Here is a 25,434-nt window from a genome sequence, read left to right as displayed (position 1 = left end):
ATGACCCTTGAACAGGTCTTCGACACTGCTTTCAGTTCTTTTGAATATATACCTAGGTGTGGAATTTCTGGATCATACAGTAAGTCCACTTTTAATTTTGGGGGGGAAGTGTCATACTGTTTTTCAAAGTGGCTACACCATTTTACATTTCCACCAGCAGTTCTAAGTGTTCTAATTTCTCCACAGTGTTCTCAACATTTGTTATTTTCTGTTAGCCATCCTAACGTGTGAAATGGCATCTCATTTTTTTTTTTTTTTTGGCCGAACTGTGCCACATGCAGAATCTCAGTTCCCCGACCAGGGATCGAACCCACACACCCTGCAGTGGAAGGGCAGAGTCTTAACCACTGGATAGGCAGGGAAGTCCCTCATTATGGTTTTGATTTGCATTTTCCTAATGACTAGTGATGCTGAGCGTCTTTTCACATGGTTATTGGCCATTTGCATATCTTTTTTTTTAGTTTATTTATTTATTTACTTATTTATTGGCTGCGTTGGGTCTTCATTGCTGTGCGCAGGCTTACTCTAGTTGCAGAGAGCCGCAGCTACTCTTTGTTGCAGTGCGCAGGCTTCTTCTCTTGCTGTAGAGCACAGGCTCTAGGTGTGTGGGCTTCAGTAGTTGTGGCATGCAGGCTCAATAGTTGTGGCTCGTGGGCTCTACAGCACAGGCTCAGTAGTTGTGGCACACGGGGTTATTTGCTCCACAGCATGTGGGATCTTCCCGGACCAGGGCTCGAGCCCATGTCCCCTGCATTGGCAGGCAGATTCTTAACCACTGCACCACCAGGGAAGCCCAATATCTTCTTTAGAGCAATGTCTATTTAAATCTTTTGCCCAGTCAGAGGTGAAAGGTCATGCTGCGATTTGGCAGCCGTTTCTCTTGAAGCTCCATGGCTGGGGCCCTGCTGTGGCTACTCCAGTCACAAGGGTCGGACAACAGCTGGGTCGATGGAGAGTAGCCTGCGGCATTTTCCCACTACTGCAGCAGTAGTCTCGATGAGTTTGCCCCTCAATCCCTTTCCTCAGTGGATTAACAGGAAAGCCAGTAATGGTGAAGCTTAAGTGGGGAATGGAGTACAAAGGCTACCTGGTGTCTGTAGATGGCTGTATGAACACACAGCTTGCAAACACAGAATACATAGACGGAGCATTGTCTGGACATCTGGTTGAAATTTTAATAAGGTGTAATAATGTCCTTTGTATCAGAGGTGTTAAAGAAGAAGATGGGGAAATGAGAGAGTAGCATCTTTGGGGGGAATTTTTTTTAAATTTATTTATTGGCTGTATTGGGTCGCGTTGCCACGTGTGAGCTTTCTCTAGTTGCAGAGAATGGGGGCAACTCTTCGTTGTGGTGAGCTGGCTTCTCACTGCGGTGGCTTCTCTTGTCACAGAGCACAGGCTCTAGGCGCATGGGCTTCGGTAGTTGTGGCATGTGGGCTCTAGAGTGCAGGCTCAGTAGTTGTGGCTCATGGGCTTAGCTGCTCCGTGGCATGTGGGATCTTCCTGGAGCAGGGCTCAAAGCTGTGTCCCTTGCATTGGCAGGCGGATTCTTAACCACTGAGCACCAGGGAAGCCTGGGAATTTTTTTATGTATATGTGTATACAATAAAGATTTGTTTTTCAAAAAAAAAAATCTTTCGCCCATATATTTTTAAATTTTTATTATTAATTTTTTTTTGCCACACCCCATGGCTTTCAGGATCTTAGTTTCCTGACCAGGGATCGAACCTGGGCCCTGGCAATGAAAGCGCTGAGTCCTAACCACTGGACAACCAGGGAAGTCCCTCGACTGTGTCTTTAATCTGGTTTTAAATTAGGAAATACTAAATTTCTGCTTAATAAAATAAAATGAATGTAAAAAATAAGCTTTAATATCATATTAGGAGCAGTGAAAAGCAGGAATAACAGTACAGAAAGATAGAGAGGAAATGAAGCTGAAGAGAAAGTGAAGACAGAAGAGTGAGGGAGACAGAGACAGGCAAACACGAAAGTATGCAGTTCTTAATATGTCATAAGTCTTTTTGTCCCATTTAATTATTCAGTTAAGTTTTAGTTTTGCCATCTTTTGCCTTTAGTAATATTCATTCATTCATTCAAAAAAGTTCTGTCCTGAGTGTCTATAACTATGGCATTGCCTGCACTGAAGAGGTTTATATGTCCTTAAGAGGTTAAGGCAAGACACATATTAAAAATTAAGGTGGATGAAGTAAGTGCAACAACAGAAGATTATGAGGAGGCAGCCTGGGGAAACAGTTTATCGTCTGGTATGCCTTCCAGTATAAGCAGCTGTGCCGGCTCTGAATGAACCCCTAGTCTCTATTGGTGGCTTTCCTGGTACTTCTGACCACTTCTCCTAAACAGGGCATTCTTCTAGGAGTTGAAACTTCTGAAGAGGAAAAGCCATGGCTATTCCAATCGAGGCTGAAACTTAAAAATGACAAAATATTTTAAAACAATCAGTAATAAAAACTCTTGGCTATAAGGTAACATCATAATTCAAGGCCGTGATGGTATAATTTAGCATAGGTCCCTATCTTCATCTTCCCTCCCACCCGCTTCAACCAATGATTTGACAGATGCTTAGTGTTTCTTAGTCATTTCCTCTTTTTAATTTTGGTGTTCCTGTTGAAATGAACTTTAGTACATACCCAGCTTTTCAAACTACCCGGCAATGTGGTCTGTGGTGGGTGGAGGAAATCACAAGGCCAACTGCTGTTGGAGGCTGACTGTTGTCATTGTTGGGGAATTTCTATGAAGTAACTGGACTAAGGTTACATTTTTAGCTGATTTTTCTTAGGGTATCATAGTCTGTACCGCTTCTGGCTAGCAGCACCAGCAGGTAGGCTGTTTTGAAATACTCCTTTAAGTGAGATAATTTTGTGCAATATGTATATGTTAGCATATTTTAAATTGTGGATTTAAAGAGGTTTCACATCCTAAACTAAATGGCAGAACCTAAAACAAATGTTTTCAATCAAACATTTTTCAGTGAGATAGTTACTACTGTAATGGAACCACTTTGTAAAACCTAAATTTCTTTGTGTAGTGTCACTAGGCCCAAATTACAGCTGCTGAGAATTTTTCAAAGCATTTAGGAATTTTTTATTTCCTCAAATTTTTGTTATATCCCATTCAGTAAGCACCCCATTCACTGCTTTTACTCCTGCAATTAGCCAGGAAAAAAAAAAAAGTTTACAAACAGTGGTTTCCCACCTGGTACTAAACAGGTAGCACAAAATACCTTCTTTTAACAAATACAATACAGACTTGTACTCAGTAAGCCTCTGTAGTAAGAATTCTGCCTCGGAATGGCCATAATAACTAAAAGAAAAGTTACCACTTTTTGAAATAACTAAATCAAGTATTAAAAAGAATTCATCATTGCTAAATGATCCAGCATTACAAATACTTTTTATTTGCTACTGATCTTGACAGCTTTATGGAAAGACAAAATTAGATGAAACAAATCCATGGAAACTGAGCTACATCCAAGAAGCTATATATGATTACAGCAATAAGATACCTGCCCCACACCCATAATCAGGCTTAACACATAGATCTGTAACCAAAGTGACTTCAGGGCCCTTGGAACTGTCTAAAGTACTTGCCTTGGCTTGAGACTGACATGGGAGCTTCTCCCTAGACAGATTCCAAAGACCTGAGTTGGCATTTCCAGGGATAAGTGGGGCCCTCTTGCCCACTTGGGTACATTCATTCTCTAGTCAATGAAGAAAGGTCGAGGTGTCTGAGGAGGAAGCCAAAAGTCCAGCTGGTGACTCCACCTAACCCTTGTAACCACGTGTATCGCAGGAGTACTAGAGAGGAACTGGAGTGTCTGCATCACTTGGATTTTTCTGTCAGTTCTGACTTTAAACAAGGGAACACTAGTCACCAGTTACTATGGATTTGTCTTCAATGTTAAGAAATCGTGGCCCTGACAGTTTCATAAGAAAATATTCTTTGATATAAAATAACTACCTTTACTCTATTTTAGGTTACCAAAAAGTTTTCTACATTGTGGAAGATAGGAAACTATGATGATTTCCAATCTTTCTATTTTATAGGGTTTTCATTAATGTTCAAAGTCAGTTACTGTTGAGGATTTCCTGCAGAAGTACAGAAACCCTAGCAGTTGACTTTCACTCTACATGGAAATTAGCTGAATGATTCTGGATGATTTTGTATAGTTTCAAATTTTTAGCCCTAAGAATTTGAGGGCTTTGGGACTCCTCTGGTGGTCCAGTGGGTAAGACCCCACGCTCCCAATGCAGGGGGCCTGGGTTTGATCCCTGGTCGGGGAAATAGATCCCACATGCATGCAGAAACAAAGATCCTGAGTGCCTCAACTAAGACCTGGCACAGCCAAAATAAATAATTAAAAGAAAAAAAAGAATTTGAGGGCTTTAAAACTGCCTCCTAACCTAACCTAACCAAGCAGAAGACTGCTAACTTGCTTTTTCTTTTTTGGGGGCTGCACTGGGTCTTCATTGCTGTGCATGGGCTTTCTCTAGTTGCTGCGAGCAGGGGCTACTCTTCATTGTGGTGTGTGGGCTTCTCATTGCAGCGGCTTTTTTTGTTGCAGAGCACAGGCTCTAGGTGCACAAGCTTCAGTAGTTGCAGTTCATGGATTCAGCAGTGCCATATGGGCCCTAGAGCACGAACCTTCAGTAGTTGTGGCACAAGGGCTTAGTTGCTCTGTGGCATGTGGGACCTTCCTGGACCAGGGATGGAACCTATGTCCCCTGCATTGGCAGGCAGATTCTTTTTTTTTTTTTAATAAATTTATTTGTTTATTTTTATTTTTTTATTGGCTGTGTTGGGTCTTCGTTGTTGTACACAGGTTTTCTCTAGTTGCGGCAAGCACGGGCTGCTCTTCATTGTGGTACGTGGGCTCCTCATTGTGGTGGCTTCTCTTGTTGCAGAGCACAGGCTCTAGGTGCATGGGCTTCCGTAGTTGCAGCACATGGGCTCAACAGTTGTGGTGCACAGGCTTAGTTCCTCTGCTCCGTGGCAATGGTATCTTCCTGGGGCAGGGATTGAACCTGTGTCCCCTGCATTGGCAGGCTGATTCTTAACCACTGCACCACCTAGGAAGTGGCAGGCGGATTCTTAACCACTGTGCTGTCAGGGAAGTCCCTGCTAACTTTCAAAACAAGTTGAAAGATAAGACTTTTAATTTGGTATGTTTAATGGACAAAGTCCTTATTTTTTTTAATTAAAAAAGAAAACCTTTTCTTTTTTTGCCACACCTCTTGGCTTGCAGGATCTTAGTTCCTTGACCAGGGATCCAACACAGGCTCTCTGCAGTGGAAGCTTGGAGTCCTAACCACTGGACTGCCAGGGAATTACTGACAAAGTCCTTATGAGCAGGCAAATCTGCACGCTGAGATTTTTTTTTTCAGGTTTAGTTTTAGTTCCACTGTATCTCTGATGAACACTGCCCAAACTTATATTAATAGGCTTACTGAATTAAAGCACCTGAAAGAAAGAGTTTATAACTATTTTTTCAGATACACAAAAAGCACAATGATAATCTCTCTCCTATTCATAAATTAATGACAAAGCCATAATAACCTAATAAAGTTATTATAACAGGTACTTAATAGAAATACTTATCTTCTATCTATACTCTTGTACTGATTAAAACTCTTCTATGAATGGAAAGCTATAACTGTCTCTCTTCAAGTCTGTCTGTATCACATACATGATCAGTTTTTGGCAATCTTTTCAGAGCTGCCTGTCTTTGCTGAGTGGTCTTCACAAATCTGAGCAGATTGATGATGGCAGCAGGTGTCACTCCAGGTATACGACTGGCAGCTCCAATCTAGGAATTAAAACCATAAGAGAAACATAAATGAGCTATGCCAATTATAAGCAAATCTATTTTCCTCCTGATAACAATCTGTATGTTATAGTTTATATTTTCAAAACCATTATCTTACTGTATCTTCAAAATAACTCAAAATAACGTCAAAAGAAATGTGGTTATTATTAATATCTTCACTTTACAAACAGGGGAAACAGGCTGAGACATTAAAATGACCTGTCCAAAATCACATAACTAACAGATGTTAGAGTACCTAACCTTTACGTTAAACTAATTTAACATCACTAGCAGTGTGTTGGGCAGCACCTATAATTAATCTCAGGAATATTTCTGTTGTATATATTTTTATAAATATACAACAGACTATATTTTTACAGTGAAATGTATGAATTATTCACTCCAAGTGGTATAAAGACATCATATCAGTTCAGGTCTGTTTTAGTACCAAATGAGTCTGTAGCAAACGTTTGTCAGAGCTTTTTGTATTTTAGAATTTTGGATAAATCTGAACTCCAATGACCCATTCTATGCAACTGAACTTTCTGTGATAATGGAAATTTTCTATAACATTTGCACAGTAAAAATGTCCAGTACAGTAGCCAATATCCTTTTGTGGCTACTGAGCACTTGAAATGTGGCTAGTATGACTAAAGAGTTGAATTTTTTATTTTATTTAATTTTAATTAATGTAAATGGTTGCATTTGGCCAATGGCTATCATATTGGGCAGTGGAGCCCATGACTATCCACAAAAACATAACCCAAAATGAATAGGCTTCAGTTACAAAACTTAAGGCCTGGGACTTCCTAGGTGGCGCAGTGGATAAGAATCTGCCTGCCAATGCAGGGGACACGGGTTCGATCCCTGTCCCAGGGAGATACCACATGCCGCGGAGCAACTAAGCCCGTGCACCACAACTACTTAGCCTGTGCTCTAGGGCCAGTGAGCCACAGCTATTGAGCCCATGTGCCGCAGCTACTGAAGCTCATGCACCTAGAGCCCATGCTCCACAACAAGAGAAGCCACTGTAATGAGAAGCCCGTGCACTGTAACAGAGTAGCCCCTGCTCCCGCAACTAGAGAAAGCCTGTGTGCAGCAATGAAGACCCAACGTAGCCAATAAACAAACAAATAAATAAATAAATTTATTAAAAAAAAACAAAAAAACCCACAAAAAACAAAAAACAACAACAAAAAACTTAAGGCCTCTTTGCCAGCTACCATGTTAAGTTGATGAAATCACCCCTCCCTTTAAAAATCTTTTTTTTTTCAAAAATTTTTGCAGACTACGGTTTTGTTAAATGCCCCTTTATCTTAGGAACCACTACAAAACCAAAAACAAACCCAACCCACTGCCCATTAAACTATGATACACCATCAGTTTTTAAGACACAACTCAGTTTCAGAGGCGTTAAAATGTCTCAGAATCAGTAAATACAGCCTACCTATCTTTAAATATTTATTACAAGTCCAAAACTACAAAGTTTTTAACAGATGTTTACAGCTGGGTACACATGCACTCACGCAAATGCAAAACACACACACACACACACACACACACACACACACACACACACAAGCAGGAACACTGAGGGGGGACCTCTTTGTCCCCCTTCTTCCTCCTAGTGGCTCCCAACACAACACTATAGTACCCCTGGGGGGGATCCAAGTAGTGATTTGAAAACCACTGATATGTATTCTATTTTAACCTAAAGTTGTTTCTTTTAAGTCATGCGTATATACAGTTTGCATTGATGGTTTAGCACAAGGTTGGGACTAGAGGATAATTATAATCAACCCAATTCTTGACTTCTAGTTACTTATTTAGACTAAGCTTTTTCATCTCATAAAAACATACTAATATCTGTCATACAAAAACAATAAGAAAATAAGAGGTTAACCTTTTTATGATGAAATAAAACATTAGTTATGTGGCCACTGTAAATCCAGGTTTTAAAAATTAAAGCACTGGCTTTTTATGACCTATTCCCATCCACTGCCTATTTTCTTACCGTCTGCGGGCGACTGAAATGTAGCTTCTCTCGAACTTCATAGGACAAAGATACATCCTTGAGAGTCAAATAATCTAGGTCCTTTGGCAGCTGGAGAGCTTCATCTCGCTGAACTTCCTTTATTTCTTGTTGCTGATGGAACAATACTGATTCATAAGAGGCTGTGAACAAAATTAATTACGTTATGGTATGCAGATTACATGAATAACTTACATTTTTACAGCTTTTAACAATTTACAGACAGCTTTTGCATACATGATCTCAACATCATGAGACAGGTGGGGTAGGTGTTCCCTTTCACAGAGGAGGACATTGAGGCTAAAATAAAGAAAAGGGAGTATCTTGTGTATTACCTGCAATATTCTGTCTGGTAGTTTATTCCACATCCTTTTCATTTCAAAAATCTAAGAATTAAAAGTAAAAAAAGAAATTGCTTTCCTCCTCAGTGCAAATTTTGGTTGAACACTTCCTTCAATAGGCTGTAGGTTTGGATTTTAAGTCCTAAAGATAAGACGTTTCTCTAAGATGGTTTTCTGAACTATGTCCATATAAAGCTATAATTTTAAGAAGCAGATCTTCTTAGATGGTAACATAATTTAAATAATTTAACTAAGGTTTTATTCAGAAGTGAAGTTAGAAAGATAACTCAGCGATTATTCTGTAATTAAAGCATTCTGTTCTTAGAAAAATAAAACCAAAACCTGTTTTAAAACCTAACTTGAAGTGGTCATTCTGTCCTATTTAAGAAAGCAAGTCTTCCCTAAAGGTTTTGGCAACACCTGCTTCCATCACTTGACGGGCAGCCCTGAGCCTGGTGGTACCAATAAATTACCCTCTGACTATGGACACATCATTATCCTCCTGGGCCTCAGCTGCTTTATCTAGAAATTTTTTTTTCTTTAAAGATATTGTTCCATTTTCTTTCCCTCCCCCCAATAATATTTATTTACTTATTTATTTTTGGTTGTGTTGGGTCTTCATTGCTGCATGCGGGCTTTCTCTAGTTGTGGCTAGTGGGGGCTGCTCTTCGTTGCAGTGTGTGGGCTTCTCATTGCAGTGGCCTCTCCTGTTGTGGAGCATGGGCTCTAGGCACACAGATTTCAGTAGCTGTGGCACGCAGGCTCCCCTTGGCATGTGGGATCTTCCCGGACCAGGGATCGAACCCACGTCCCCTGCATTAGCAGGCGGATTCCCAACCACTGTGCCACCAGGGAAGTCCCTAAAGAAATGTTAAGGGCTGGCCTGGATTATGATGTTTTTGTTTTTTTTTGAAATAATTTATTTTTTGGCTGCTTTGGGTCTTCGTTGCTGTGCATGGGCTTTCTCTAGTTGTGGTAAGTAGGGGCTTCTCTTGCAGTGGCTTCTCTTGCTGCAGAGCACGGGCTCTAGGTGCTCGAGCTTCAGTAACTGTGGTACGTGGGCTCAGTAGTTGTGGCTCACAGGCTCTAGAGCACAGGCTCAGTAGTTGTGGCACACAGGCTTAGTTGCTCCGCAGCATGTGGGGTCTTCCCTGACTAGGGCTCAAACCCATGTCCCTTGCATTGGCAGGTGGATTCTTAACCACTGCACCACCAGGCAAGCCCATGGTGGTCTTTGTGATAAAGAAGTATAGTTGTGAGGTGCACAGGTCTTGTAGTCAGACATGCTAGGTTCAAATCCCAGTTCTGCCACTCACCAATTGTATGATCTTGGGCAAGTTATCACTTATCTGTAAAATTAATACATAATGCTAATAGGTATCCTTCACAGTACACTTCTAAGTATCAAATGAAATAATACATGTAAAGGGATTTATACGACATACAACAAATTAGTACAACAAACTAATGAAATTTCATGACTCATGAATACACTATAGGATCACAGAATAAAAATGAAGAGATAATATATATGTTAAAGATACATATTTAACCTTTCAAATATGTATACAGCAAAACATGAGAGTACACAGAAGAATCTGAAACTGATTTCTGTCTTCAAGAAACTTGTCTAGTGGAGGATCCAGGTAGTGATTTGAAAACCACTGATATGTGTTGTATTTTAAACTAGTGTGGTTTCTTTTAAGCCATGGATATAAATTAGAGTCTTTATATATGTCAGAGTCTCCAAAGAACAAGGCAAAACAATAGCTACTCCATGGCTGAAGTCGAGGTTTCCTATAAACAATGATAATGATTCTGGATGATTTACTAGACAAAGTAAAACTGCAAACCAAGTTTAAAATGTAGAATTTAATCACCTTTTCCCAGATGCTAACAGCCTAAATGTTCAATAAAGTAATTTTTACCCAATAGAAAGATCACAATGTTGAGATAAAAGGTTAACAATACTTCTTACACATTAGCAAATGACTAGGGTCTGATCATCTGGAAGAACGATAGCACTTGGGTCATCCTATATAAGCAGCCAAAGCATAGCAGGGTGACAGACCTCTCTGGAACTGAAAGAAAATGTCACTGCTAGAAGGAATGCAGCATTCTTACCACCTTCGCTGGTCCCCAAGGAGCTTAAAGTCCCTTCCTGTTTGAACAGTCTATCATTATGCTGCTTTTCCTACCCTTCTCCCCCATCTCATTCTGTTCCCGGCCTTTTTTTCCACAAAATTTTCCACCGGAGGAAAAAAAATCTTTTATCACAATGCAGATGCTAATGATATTCTCAGTATTTCCGTTTATATTTGAAATTTTTTTAACAAAGAAAAACTTAAAAAAAAAATGCAGTGCAACTCCAGAAGTCACATGTGACTCTGATGGTCAATATATCGACCAAGAGTATGAGAGCACACCAAATGTTATAAAGTACAGGGGCAGACTCTGGATTTCTTTGCCTGATACAAAATAAGTATTTGTTAAGGGAAGAATATTCCAATATATTTTCAAAGCCAAAGATAGCATTAATTTTCTCATTATTAGAACATTAAGATGGAGAAAATGTAAACAAGTTCAAAAGAAAAAAAAGGTAAGATTTTTGTTGTTGTTGTTGTTGTTTTTAAAGGAGAGCTCTATAGTAGCACATCCTAAATGTGAAATATACACAAAAATCACCTAGGGATCTTGTTAAAATGCAGATGCTCACTCAGTGGGTCTGGGGCGGAGCCTGAGATTTTGCATTCTTAACATGCTCCCATGTGTTGCAATGCTACCTGGGAACTCCCACTCTGAGTGGTCAGAGCCTAAGACAATGCTGGTCCTAGGGTAATAATGGCTCCTCTTGACATAGAGCTCTTCATGGATCTGCCACCCATTCATAATTTGCACAAATGGAAAAGGGAGCACACAGACATTCTAAGTAAAAAAGTATTTTCTACCTTCTATTTTCAGCCTTTCGGCTAGCTCTCTACATCTGGTGTACTTCTTCAAGGGCTCTGGAACAGCCTTGGCCAACAACTCTATGTCAACTTCCTCATACTTCAGAACATCGAGAGCTCTACAAATACATAAAAGTTTCATTAACACAGGGGTCCATGTCATATCAGGTAGATTAAGAACAAGATTCCCTGAAAATAATACAAATCTCAGAATAAATAATATCAATATATTTCTAATTCTTCCCAAGTACAGTGAGCATATGCAGCAGCACCTACAACACAGGAGGACCTCAAGAAGATTAGCGTGTGATTCTCAACTCCCTTCCTTTACCATAAGGGGGAAGTTGTTGGTAAAGGTGGCATTGCAATAATCCATTTGTCCTCCCTTTCTTGTAAGGACAGAATATCCTCTGATAACAAGGGTTTGACTGAACTCCCTAAGAATTTACAACTAAGTCACGCTAAGCCCATGTCCTATGAATGCGTCTTCCTTTTGCACGTGAGCTCAGAACCAGCTGAAGGAGATCTCCTGCTTACTCCAAGACTGCAAAATACCCTGTAGTTTCCTTTTCATTTTGTTTGATTTGCACGAGGTCTCACTGATCTGTATAGTTTCCCTACATTTACTGCCTTAATTTTATTTTTATTTACTTTGATCTTTCCCTCTTTTAATAGATTTTTTTATCAACTCCATCCACCTAAAACCAATTAAACCAATTAATTATCAAGTCAACAGAAAGTCAGCTCTGCCCATCCCGGGGTCCCAAGTCCTCCTAAGCCTCCCAGATGCCTTCTTTACAGCTCATCCTATCACCACAGTCATCTGTCACCACCTTCTGCAGATGCCTGCCTCATCTCTTCCTCAGATGGCCCAGGAAAGGCCAGGCACTCTCTCCCCACAAGGACCTGTCAACTTTTTTTGTGCTCCATGAGATGAATTATGTCAACTAACTTCAGAGGCCTCAACAGATAAGCTACTATGAAACCAAATAACCCTAAACTCCAAAAGGAAAGGGATTGTCCTTTCAGAAATTATAGAACATACTCGAACACACCTCCCAAAGACTAACCAAAAAAAGAGCTACTGTGGAATCTTGCAGAATGGTGTCCTCAAAGAAAAGCCTGTGACCACTTAACTTTTAAAAAGGTTTTAAATAATTTGTTTGTAAGGCTTGGAGCTGTTTTCAGGTTCAAACTTCAAGAACAGCTATGAATGAAGCCTAAGCCTCAGAGTACAGAGGTCTGGCACAGAAGGACAAACTAGCGCACTTCGACAGAACACAAGAGACAGTTTCTGCGCTACCTGACACGTCAATGCCTTTTCCTATAATCATGACAGGAAGTGTGTGGGCACATGCATTTGTGGATCTCTTCTGTCAAAATGCCAGCTCAAAGTCCAGTTCAACTTCTCAGTGCTTGGCACAGAGCATGCCATGTGTGCAACGGATGCAATACATGTCCTTTGACCAATTTTCTATCTTTTTAGCTTTATATATATAGGAATTGATAAAGTGAGTTCTTTTAGGGAGGCTGAACATGAGATTATAAGTATTCTGCTGAAATCAAACACGAGGACCAGGACCCTGGCTTCCTCCTGAAAGGAAAGACACCTGAAATAACAGGGAAAGCATTTGGCCAAATTATTGTTTAAAAAAACCCAAAAACCACCTTAACAAAATGGCTACTCACGGGATTAGTTAGGTAAAACATAAAACTGACAGCCTCTTTTTTCATATTTTTATTCATCATTTAGCTGGTACCACTTAGCTGGTAAACAGATACATCCAGCACCCTTATTTGTGAACCAGGCTGTCTTTCCTGTGAATGAGATCCCCTGGTTTAGGTGACGACTATGCAGGTTCTTTTTTTTTTTTAATTAAAAATTTTTTTTCCATTTTATTTATTTATTTATTATTTTTTTTGAGGTACACCAAGTTCAATCATCTGTATTTATACACATATCCCCTTATTCCCTCCCTCCCTCGACTCCCCCGCACCCTGCCCATTCCAGTCCTCTAAGGCAACATCTATCCTTGAGTTGAACTCCCTTTGTTATACAGCAACTTCCCACTGGGGATTTATTTTACAGTTGGTAGTATATATATGTCTATGCTACTCTCTCACTTCGTCTCAGCTTCCCCTTCACCCCCCGCCCCCTCAAACCTTGAGTTCTCCAGTCCATTCCCTGAATCTATGCAGGTTCTTTATTACTTACTGTTACTATACTTACTATCCTCTAACAGTGGTGCCAGTGCTTTGGGAAATTCCCGTGAAAATGAAAATTTGGGAACAAAAATTGTAAATGATAAAACATTGTGATGACATGAAAGTCAAACAGACATGTCTGGCTATTAGTTAAGGAGAGAGCACTTGGAAAGAGTAGAGATAATAAAAAGTGGCATTAAAATGGGTATACCTTTAAGTCTATAAAACCCCTCACAAGGAAAATAGTGGTTGAGGAAAAAAAGGGAAAACTATAAAGGAAAAACATACTGCAGACACAGCCACAAGATCAAGCCATCATGTGTGCTTCTAAGATATGATGATTGTAGATTTATGCCTTCTGAGCACCCCTACCCTCAATTAGCTTACATTTTTTTTAATGGGAAAAATCAGTGGTGAAAGATGCAGATTTTGAATTATGCAATGTTTTTAGGAACACCTCTCTGAAGCAAAAAAGCTCTAAATTAATGTCCTTTGGACTTAGAGTCCATTTAACCAGAATAGTAAAAACAAGGACAAAAAGAATCCTAAAATGTAGCAAGGTACTCTTCAAGTAAGTCCAAAGAATTTGTAACACTCTGCTTAATCAAAGTTTCCCTGCTATAGCTCACAGGCAAGATGAGACCATGCCAACTGCTCCATGCCTAAAAAAGAAAGCAAATCACTCTATTTCTTGGTTTGTACCCTCTAAATCCTAGGAAACCCAGAAGAGCTCAGTGGAAGCCACAGAGAAATTAAATAAAAAATAATAACTTAGAACCATATATTGTCATTAGTGAATAAAGAGATAAGTTACGTTTAAAGGATTTTGAAAAGAAGCAAACGTAATACCTGCATTCATTTAAAAGGTACAGGTAGGGAATCTATAGGTAATGTCTCTGAAATGATTTCGTTTTTCCAAAGAAAGTAAGAAAGGTCTACATTAAAAATGCATACCTGAGAGGTAGACTTTTACCAATACTTATAGAAGCCTCTGGGATTAAGTTTTTCCATTTGGAACTCGAAAACTCAATGGATTTTAGCACAGAAATGCCTTCTTCTAAAGAAGACTTCATCCAAGTAGCTCTTTCATATCGTTGTTGGGACACACAACCAGCTTCCTTGTACCCTAGAAGGGGGAGGGAGAGAGTATAATGAAAGAGGTCTTAAAGGAGAGGAAATCTGGTTCCAAGACTCAGTGAAGAGTTACCTCGGAACGTGAGCCTGCTGTCAGCGTTATCAGGACGCAGTGACAAACGGAACTCAGCTCGGCTGGTAAACATGCGGTATGGTTCGTTGGTGCCCAGTGTGGTGAGGTCATCAATCAGAACTCCTATGTATCCTTCTGTTCGGCTAATGACAAAAGGAGGCTTGTGTCTGACCCGAAGACTTGCATTGATTCCAGCTATCACACCCTACAAGAGGACTGAAATGTTTAAAAGGCCATTATGAACTGAACAGAGCTAACCTATTCAGACACTACCTGGAAAAGAATGGCACAGGTGGGAAGAAGGCAGACACTGCCCAGAAGGGAAAGAAAAGAGACAGAAAATGTGGTCCCTATTCAGAAACAGAATATGGGTAATGTACCACTTTAGAATGCTATGATTCATTGTTTTAAAAAATATCTAAGGTTGGGACCTCCCTGCTGGTCCAGTGGTAAAGAATCTGCCTTCCAATGCAGGGGACATGGGTTCAATCCCTGGTTGAGGAACTAAGATCCCACATGTCACGGGGCAACTAAGTCCGTGCGCCATAACTCCTGAGCTCATGTGCCTCAACTGGAGAGTCCGTGTGCCACAAACCACAGAGCCCAAGTATGCCAGAACTAGATAAAAGAAAACCTGCACGCCGCAACAAAGACCCAACACAGCCAAAAAAAAAGAAAAAAAGAAAAAAAAAAATCTAACATTCCTGATAAACCCAAGTGGGCTAATCTTTTTAAAAAATCCACCTGTAAGACTTTTTTAGCCTTTTCCCACTTATAAGTAAAAATAACATAATTTTCTGCTAAAAAGGAATAACAATAGGGTAATTTTCAATAAAGTTAGGTTAAAAGAACTAAATTTTCTTTTTTTTTTAAATTTCAGAAGCAATATAATAAATCTAATTGAAATATGCTATCAGACCTAGGAGCTCAGAGAAGAGTAATAAAGGCACAGTGTTTTTAAAATCCTGCTGTATATAGCAGCCACTTCCATATACCCTGAAACAGAAGTAAGTCTTCTATTACAGTTATGAGTTGTATCTAAGCTCTATATAGCTATCATAACAGACGTCAAGAGGAGGAACACCAGTTAGATAGTCCTTTTCTGTTGAGAGTAACATCTGAACAACCTCTTACTTGAGCTGCAGCTTCCTCATAACCAGTAGTGCCATTTATCTGTCCAGCAAAGAAGAGCCGTTGCACCAAATGAGTCTCGAGTGAAGGAGTGATCTGACGGGGGTCCAAGTAATCATACTGAACACCATAGCCTGATCAAAGAATAAATGGTAAAAAATAAGTAAAAACAGTGCTGGATTTGCCTCAAGGAAGAGATGCAAAGATTATCATTAAATGCTCTTCAAAAACGAAGACTATTTTAAATGCACAGATGTTGGGCTTTGTCTTCTGAGGCTAAGGCCTCACCATTTGCTAAGCAATGCTTAGCTCATTCTGAAGGGCAGCTGGCATTCTCTTTACCTGGCTGAATCATTTTAGCTTTCTCCAAGCCTCTGATGCACATGATCATTTTCTCCTGTAATTCAGCTGGCAGCGTCACAGATAATCCTTGTGGGTAGATGAGGTCAGAATCCATTCCTTCAGGTTCCAGCCAAACCTGATGTAGACGATTTGGAAAACGCAAAACCTTTGATTCAATGGAGGGACAGTATCTAGAATAGGACAATGGAATTAAAAAATTTAATGAAACAAACAAAAAAGGGTCGACATTATTCCTTACAGTAACTGGGCACTGATATTTTTTCCTTACCGTGGTCCTCTTGTGGTTTCCTTAACGTGACAGTTAAGGTGAAGGTTCTCAAGGACAATCTCATCCACTCGAGGGTTGGTGTGAGTTAAGTAACATGACAGCTGATCTTCTGGCTAAAACACAGGAACTAGTTACAACACTGTTTTGCTTCTCTATTAGTTTGCCTCTTGTTCAAATAAATTCCACACATGATCTGCACTTTATTTATAGACATTAAATCTATGCATAATGCTGAATACTAATGGTGAAGTATGCTTGTTAAAAACAACCCATGGCCTTCCTAGGTGGCGCAGTGGTTAAGAATCCGCCTGCCAATGCAGAGGTCACGGGTTCAATCCCAGCTCCAGGAAGATCCCACATGCCGCGGAGCAACTAAGCCCGTGTGCCAAAAAAAAAAAAAAAAAACAACCCAAAAGATGAACCTAAATTTACACAAGCCTCCAGATCAACAGTTTACAGGAAATATAGAGGATGCAAGAACATGTTTAAGGCACCAGAGGGGTGACATCAGAGAAATCTAGAACGTAGGAAATTCCAGAAAAGAAATGACTCAGTTTCTTCCACATACAAAAGTTAAAAAAAAAAAAAAAAAAAAAGATGGGAACTGTTATAAGACATATTATTAAATATTATGTATGGACCTTATTTGGTTCTTGGTTCAAATAAAACTGTAAAAAACATTTTAAATAAACATTTAAAAACAACTGTAAAAAACTAGGGAAAATTCAGCACTGAATATCAGATGATGTCTTCAAGAAATTATGTTTTGCTATGTGTGATAACAGTATTGTGGCTGATTTTTACAAAGTCCTTATTTGTTAAAGACATGTACCAAAGTATATCTGAGTGAAATGATGTGATGTCTGGGATTGCTGCTTTAAAACTCAGCAAGAACAAAGCGTTGAGGAAAGATGAAACAGGAATGTCAAGAGGGAATTCCCTGGTGGTCCAGTGGTTAGGACTCTGTGCTTCCACTACAGGGGGCACAGGTTCAACCCCTGGTTGGGTAACTAAGATCCCACAAGCTGTGCAGTGTGGCCAAAAAAAATAAAATAAAAAAATAAAAAGTTTAAAAATATACACACTAGGAAAGTATCACCATGATTTACATTTTACCAAAGTGAAATATAAAAGTCACTTGCTCAAAATAACAATATTTGGAGCCACTCACCAGAAACTAGGACCATCAATTAGTCCTTAGTCCTAAACAAACAATATACAGTTTTTGTTTTTGTTTTTAAATTCAAAGGATAGGTAAAGTAGCCTGTATCTGGGACTTCCCTGGCGGTCCAGTGGTAAAGAATCCACCTTCCAATGCATAATACACTGGTTCGATCCCTGGTCAGGGAACTAAGATCCCACATGCTGTGGGGCAACTAAGCATGCACACTGCAACTACTGAGCATGCAAACCACAACTAAAGAGTCCATGTGCCGAAAACTACAGAGCCCATGTGCCACAATCAAAGAGAAGCCCACGCACTGCAACGAAAGCCCATGCACTGCAACTAAGACCCAATGCAGCCAAAAGAAAAATGTGTGTGTGTGTGTGTGTGTGTGTGTGTGTGTGTGTGTGTATCAGTACCATTAAAGACTGAGGAACTGTTCCAGATTATAAACAAATGACAGTTACATTTTCCTAGATTGGAAAAAAAAAGTTGGGATGAAAAAGTATTGGGACAATCAGCAAAACCTGACTATGGATTTTACTTATTTATTTTTGGCTGTGTTGGGTCTTCATTGCTGCGTGCAGGCTTTCCCTAGTTGTGGCAAGTGGGGGCTACTCTTTGTTGTGGTGCACAGGGCCTAGAGTGCAGTCTTCAGCAGTTGTGGCACATGGGCTGTAGGGCATGCAGGCTTCAGAAGTTGTGGCTTTCAGGCTCAGTAGTTGTGGCTCACGGGCTTAGCTGCTCCGTGGCATGTGGGATTTTCCCGGACCAGGAATTGAACCCACGTCCCCTGCATTGGCAGGTGGATTCTTAACCACTGCGCCACCAGGGAAGTCCCTGACTATGGGTTTTACATTAGATAACAGCACTGTGTCAATGTTAAATTCCCCAAATTTCATCACTGCGTTTAGGTTATATATAAGAGGATGCCTTTGTGCTCAGTTGAGATGCAGACTGAAGTATTTCAAGATAAAGCGTCTGCAACTTACTCTTAAATAATTTCAAGAAAAGAAAAAGAATAAAAATAAATGTGTATATTGTTGTTTTACACATTAAATATATACATGTATCTGTCTCTATATATGGAGAGAGGGCAAAATATTAACAATGGGTGAATTTCAATGGTTTACAGGAGTTTGTTTTAACAGTCTTACAACTTCTCTGAAATTATTTCAAAAAGTTTAAATAGGCAAAGTTATCAAAGTAATGAAATTTAAGAATTTATGGGGAAGCCCGAGATCTGCATGGTGAAGCTGTGCCAGGAAGCAATGGGTTGGGCTGGAAACTGTTAAAAACCTTTTGCTAATAAATTAATTGTTAGAAACTAAAAAAAAAAAAAAAAAAAAAAAAAAAAGAATTTATGGGGAAACACCCAAGTAGCCAAATCAGCTAATCCCTTTAAAGAGCCCTTTTTTGCACCATAAGTAACAGTGATGAAAAGTGAATTGCTACCAAAAAATAAAAGGTTAGTCTATATCCTCTGTTTAAAGCCAGATTTTCATAAATTATCTCACCTTAATCCACACTGTCTCATTGATGAAGCTGAACGGTATGGACGGATTATCTGGTGTCTGCTTGTTTAGAATGCTGAAATTAATGGATTCTTTGGCGATTCGGGGTGGAGTCCCAGTCTTCAATCTTCCCACCACAAACCCCAACCTCTCCAGAGTCTGAGCCAACCCTATGGAAGGCTGATCCCCTAAACGTCCTGCTGGATGCATCTCCAATCCAATTACAATCATGCCTCTCAGAAACGTCCCAGTAGTCAGAACCACACTCTCTGCATACACTGTACTTCCATCCACTAAAGGATAGGAAAGAGAATAAAACTCATGTTCTATTGTTACCATGGATCAAATTGGAATCGCATTATTTTGTAGTAGAACTACAGAAAAATTTTGTCTTTAGAAACTTAAAAAAGATTTTAAATCAGTAAGAAGGCTATATATTATTAATCTCAAGAATCCAAGAAAGCTGGGACTTCCCTGGTGGTACACTGGCTTAGAATCTGCCTGCCAACGCAGGGGACACAGGTTCGAGCCCTGGTCCAGGAAGATCCCATATGCCGAGGAGCAACTAAGCCTGTGCGCCACAACTACTGAGCCTAGGAGCCAAACTACTGAAGCCCTTATGCCTAGAACGTGTGCTCCACAGTAAGAGAAGCCATTTCACTGACAAGCCCACACACCGCAACAAAGAGTAGCCCCAGCTTGCTGCAACTAGAGAAAGCCCATATGCGGCAAGGAAGATCCAACGCCGCCAAAAATAAATAAATAAATAAATAAATAAATAAATAAATAAATAAATAAATAAATAAAATTTTAAAAGAATCCAAGAAAGCTGGGATGGAAGACATAATGTATTATCACCTATTCACATGTTCCTAAAATCTTGTCAGCACAGAATAGTCTCAGTTAATTTCTTAAATTAATTTTAGACTTCTGGATAGATATGACAGACAACCTCACATGATTTATTCTTCCTCCTGAAAACTCAAAGAAAATGAAATAAAGGGGCAAAAAAGACACAAAAGCACAAGGAGAAGTAATGGGAAAGAACCTGTCAAAAGATAAGAAATTTCAAAATATTTTCAGAAGATAGAAAGTGATTGGGGGGGAGGGATAAATTAGGATTATGGGATTAACATATACACACTACTATATATAAAATAGATAATCAACAAGGATCTACTGTATAGCACAGGGAACTCTACTCAACATTCTGTAATAATGTATAGGGGAAAAGAATCTGGAAAAGGAATGGATATATGTATATGTATAACTGATTTACTTTGCTGTACACCTAAAACTAACACAATATTGTAAATCAACTATACTCCATAAATAAATAAAATAAAATTTTTAAAAAAGTGGTTGGAAGAATGATAACTGATTTAGCAGAGGGGACAAAGCTTTAACTGAAGAACCTGAAGAGAACATACTGATGAGAATGAAGCAACTTGCCCTGCAAAGGCTCAGAAACTGGAGGACTGAACATAAGAAATGTAGGAATGAAGCTGCGGACTGAAAATGAGAGCAAGAGTTGAAACCTGCATATAAAGGTTTGTCTGCAGACAGATCTACCTTACACTAATAAAACAATATAATCATCAAATTTGGAAAGGAAAGGAGGCAGGGGAGAGAAAGGGAAATGAAAATAAAACCAGTAACTGTTCAACATAGGGAAGTCTGTAAACCCTGACAGAAGAGAGAGAAGATTAAGCATATTATATAAAATCATAGTTACTAAAATAATCACAGAACAAAAACACGGACTTTTAAGAAAGAAACATAACTCCCTAAAGCAGAGCAAACACAGATTAAGTGGTTGAAAAAAAAAGTACAGAACAGTATGTATAATATGGTACTGCTATGTGCGTGTGGGAGAAATATATATATGTAATACACATGCATACACACACGTACACCCCCCTGTGCATGAAGACACATATAAAAGCACAAAAAGAAAGACCATACCAGAGACTAGTAATGCCCCTGAGGAAGGATACTGGCTGCCTGGGGCACAAGATGAGAGAGTTCACCTTTTCACTCTACCTTCTTTCATCCCCTTTAAATTGTTTACCATGTATGTGTATTCCCCATTCAAAATAACTAATAAATCTATAACAAAAATTAATTTTAAAATAGGGAAAATCAGTTAATATCTGTATTTTAAATGATGAGATTCTCCAGCACAGCCCCTCCTACCATTTTGTTCCTAGAATGCTAGCAGGTGCCAACAGTCCAGTCCCCTGGCAGAAGACTGATTCTTCTCCTGAGGACTAACAGACAAAGATGTTTGGGAGCTCCCCAACAAAAAGGCCAGTTCAATCCCTGATCACTAGACTACAGAGTCACCCAAGCAATAAAATTAACTGTGCACACACAAATCTTCCAATCAGTATTTAAGTGGTTAAGTCTGTAGAGAGAGATAATAGAGATAAATTGGTTTTCCATACAAATTTAAATTCTATTTGATTTCTGTAAAAATTAAATGCATATGTTATTTTAATTTAAAAATTAATACACAACTCAAATAAAAAACATACATAATAATCTTGTAAAAAATAAATTAAAAATATTTAAAGTCAGAACTAAGAAATACCAGGAGGAAAATACACAGTGACGCAGGCTACAGAGTCCTAAAATAAGATGGTACAGACTTTAAGCCTCATGGTCAAAATGGGAGGAGAAATATGATTTTTTATACAGTTTTCCTCATGCCTGAACAGAAAACACAACAATTTCCTAGAGTAAGCAAAACACCTCCATACTCTGCTCAAAATAAACTTCTCACATGGAGTTTGATACTATTATTATCACCTATAAGCAGTACATACCCAAAACAACACCACTGACACGGTATTTCCCAGTGTGCTCAGGCTCTGGTTCTGTAAGAATAAGATCTTCTACAGCTCCCTCCTGAACAGTAAGCAGTGGTGTATTTAGGATTTCTTTCTGTCAAAAGAGAATGCAAGTTGAAACATAACAGTTAAACAATCACTACAATCTTGCCTGTTTTGGGGCCCTGTTCTTTTTCTTTTTTTTTTCCTGGGCCCTGTTCTTACCTGCATGTTCTGTTTATAAAGTTTCCTATCAATTTGAGCTCTCAGACCCCAAACAGCTGGTCCCTTGCGCCGGTTTAATACTTTGTAATGTACACCAGACTGGTCACAGATTCGAGAACAAAGGCCATCCAAGGCATCAACTTCCCTCATTAAATGCCCCTTTCCAATGCCACCAAAGGAAGGATTACAGGACATCTGACCTAAAGAGAACAGACATAAACATAATAAATATATGAGCATCTTGCACATAGGGAGTGCATGATAAAATAAAAACCTTGAAGCAAGCACTAAAAATGCTGAAGTCCCAATGGGATGCAAGGGTTTTATTTAGGGCATCCTGGAAGATAAACCACTGCTGGAAGCTTCTTGTGAATGTTTCCCTTGGACACATTTTTATCACTTCATTACATTGCCTTTTCCTTTTCTATGTGGTTTTGAAATCCCTACCTCATGAAACCTTCCTAAATCAAGCATCATTTTAAGAAGTCCCTTTGTACTGGTTCACAGTTATAATCAATTACGTCTTCCATAAATGCCATCTGCTGTTTTCCTTATGCTTATTTTCCAGAAATAATTAAATTATAAGCTTCCTGAAAGTTGAATTCACATTTTATATCTTCTCTTTAAATCTCCCAAGTCTTAAGGGAGGTACAGAGTGGGAAAGCTATGTCAACAATCTGCTGATCCACTGTAGCCAGCATCAAGCCCTCCAAAAGTTTCCTGGTCTCCAGAGGTTGAATAGTGCTGTGCTTAGGAGCATGGGTTAGAAGTGAGCAAGAGATCTGGCTCACTTCCTAGATTTACCACTTATAAGCTCCAAGTGATCTTCTGTACCTCAATGTCTATACTGTAAAAACAGGATGACAACTGCAGTAGATTATTTCCCTCCTACCTTTGACATAGAATCACTATTTATTCAGGTAAACACTTTTCCCTAGAAGGCTTTGTGTTTGGGGAATGTGACCTAAACTCAGCTTAGAGGTAAATCTTTTTTTTTTAATTTATTTTGATTGTGTTGGGTCTTAGCTGTGGCACGTGAGATGTTTAGTTGTACCAAGTGGGCTCTTCTCTGTGGCACCTGGGCTTCTCTCTAGTTGTGGCGTGTGGGTTTTCTCTTCTCCAGTTGAGGCACTTAGGTTCACTAGTTGTGGTTCGAGGGCTCAGTTGCCCTGCGGCACGTGGGATCTTAGTTTCCCCAACAGGGATCGAACCTGTGTACCCCTGTATTGCAGGATGGATTCTTTACCACTGGACCACCAGGAAAGTCCCAGGGGTAAATCTTTATTGATTTTGAGGAATCATGGTAATCCTGTTCCTACTTGCCAGTGTCTGGTTTAGTGTCAGAAGACTTTTCTCTTTTGTCATGAATGGCAAAAAATGGTTTGTCAAAAAGCATTATTTTCCAGGTTAGTATAAAATAAAAGATTTTCTGCCTCTGATTTCATTATTGGCAGATGATATGACTGAATTGAAACAGGACAATTCCTGTATTCTGTATTCTATGGAAGTTCAACTTTCTAAGCCAAAGCTATTTTTCTGAGGACAAGCAGAAATACTTGATACTCCACTACATCAAATTACCTTAAAAAATGACTTTATTTTAAAACAGAATTCTCATTCACTAAGCTCATCTATAAGAGTTATTAAAATATCTCTGAAATCTATTTATTTTATAAATTTATTTATTTATTGGCTGCATTGGGTCTTCATTGCTGCATGCAGGCTTTCTCTAGCTGTGGCAAGCGGGGGGCTATTCTTCATTGTGGTGCATGGGCTCCTCATTGCGGAGGTTTCTCTTGTTGTGGAGCACCCGCTCTAGGTATGTGGACTTCCGTAGCTGCGGCACACAGGCTCAATAGTTGTGGCTCACAGGCTTAGTTGCTCTGCAGCATGTGGGATCTTCCCTGAGCAGAGATTGAACCCATGTCCCCCGCACTGACAGGCAGATTCTTAACCACTGCACCACCTAGGAAGCCCCTGAAATCTATTTATTTAAAGAGAAAACTTAGGTCATATTGTATTGGTATAAATACAACGGGTATTTTTATAGGATATTAACGACTACTTAATGAATATGGGTTTTGATTTTATCCTTGACAGAACTACATTATTTATACTGCTTAATGATCATCTTAGTTCAATACTTTTTTGTTTGTTCAATTTTTAAAATTATTATTATTTAAAGGTAATACCCGGTTTTTACTTAGGTAATCATACAGCCTCTCTCCAAAACAATCACTGTTAACAGTGAATATTTCTCCACAGTTATGAGCTGAATGGTTGTTTTAAAAAGTATTTCAGTACACAAAGCACAGTTAACATTTCAATTTCTGTTCACTGTTAAGCAAAATGCAGGAGGAAAGACATAGGCATACATAATTCACAGGATAATGTCCTAGATAGTGTCTATGATGAGGCTTGAGAGGGGTCTTGCTTTAAATTGTGTCTGTCCAACCATAGTCTGTAAAGGGCAAAAAGGCACTGTCGGGTGCTAAGCACAAAACCGGGTAATGAACACTCCGTAGGAATATAGAATACAAAACAAAACAAAAAAAGTACCCCCGTTCTTCAAAAGGGCGTCACAAAATCTCGAGAAAAACACAATGGTCATTTAACAAACGAGTACTAATAACGTTAACTCACTCTTTAACCAAAGCAACAAGCTAGTAAAAGGCAAAGAGCAACAATGAAATAAGGTATCAGCCAGTATTCTTACAGTTTGCCCTTTTCTCAAGGCACCCCTCCTCCCAAACTGCCCCAACTAATTCTGTCAGCAGCAGCACAATCCACGGTCCACGGAATAGCCTAGGCTAGAGTTCTGGCCCGGGCCCGCCTCACCTGCGAAACGCAAATCGGGCTACAACCACATTCGGGAGGAGTCTCACCAGCCTTAAGGGAGGCAAAAGGCTGTCCGCACCAGGCACCGGGAGAGGGAGGAGGAGGACACGGGTGGCTTGCGTCCTGCGGCAAGCCCCACACCCGGCTACTCACCGATGGTGTCCACTCGGTGCGTGAGCAGCAGAGTCCGGGAGCCGCACCGAGCGGCGGCGGCGGCGGCTTCGGTCCCCGCATGTCCTCCGCCGATGACCACCACGTCGAAGTGCGGAGTCCGGGGGGCCGCGCTGTCACCGCCGAACCGGGCAGACGGAAGGTGCCGTTTGGTGAAGGAAGCCGCGACCCAGCGACCACAACGTCGGAGGGAGAACATGGCTGGAGAAAGGCAGAGCCTGTAACTCCGAACCTCACACTAGCGAGGGCCACTCACGAAACGCAAGTCTTCAGGGAGCAGCCATCTTGTTGTGATGTCACAGCGTAGCGCGTCTGCGCCCGGCGTCGCCGCTGATTGGCAGTTTGGCGCGACTTTACTGGTGAAGCGAGAC

At 39.9% G+C, this 25,434-nt stretch overlaps 1 protein-coding gene and 1 pseudogene across 1 annotated transcript; one reads left to right on the top strand and one right to left on the bottom strand.

The window, feature by feature from the left end:
- On the top strand, window positions 1–1,243 carry LOC130854906 (small nuclear ribonucleoprotein F-like; annotated as a pseudogene).
- A 4,248-nt stretch (window positions 1,244–5,491) lies between these two features.
- MTO1 (mitochondrial tRNA translation optimization 1) lies at window positions 5,492–25,335 on the bottom strand. Its single transcript, XM_057739549.1, has 12 exons — window positions 25,046–25,335; window positions 22,055–22,254; window positions 21,827–21,944; window positions 19,002–19,291; window positions 16,320–16,432; window positions 16,031–16,221; window positions 15,692–15,822; window positions 14,558–14,762; window positions 14,305–14,476; window positions 11,146–11,264; window positions 7,839–7,999; window positions 5,492–5,824 (listed from the first exon to the last, which is right to left on the bottom strand). Exons 1-12 carry the CDS (start codon window positions 25,260–25,262, stop codon window positions 5,666–5,668), a joined length of 2,076 nt encoding a protein of 691 aa, XP_057595532.1. The 5' UTR covers window positions 25,263–25,335; the 3' UTR covers window positions 5,492–5,665.
- Between the last annotated feature and the right edge of the window lie 99 nt (window positions 25,336–25,434).

Source organism: Hippopotamus amphibius, chromosome 6, assembly GCF_030028045.1.
Source record: "Hippopotamus amphibius kiboko isolate mHipAmp2 chromosome 6, mHipAmp2.hap2, whole genome shotgun sequence".
Lineage (NCBI taxonomy): Eukaryota > Metazoa > Chordata > Mammalia > Artiodactyla > Hippopotamidae > Hippopotamus > Hippopotamus amphibius.
Note: the sequence above shows the minus strand (reverse complement) of the source record. Positions and strands in the feature narration are given on the sequence as shown.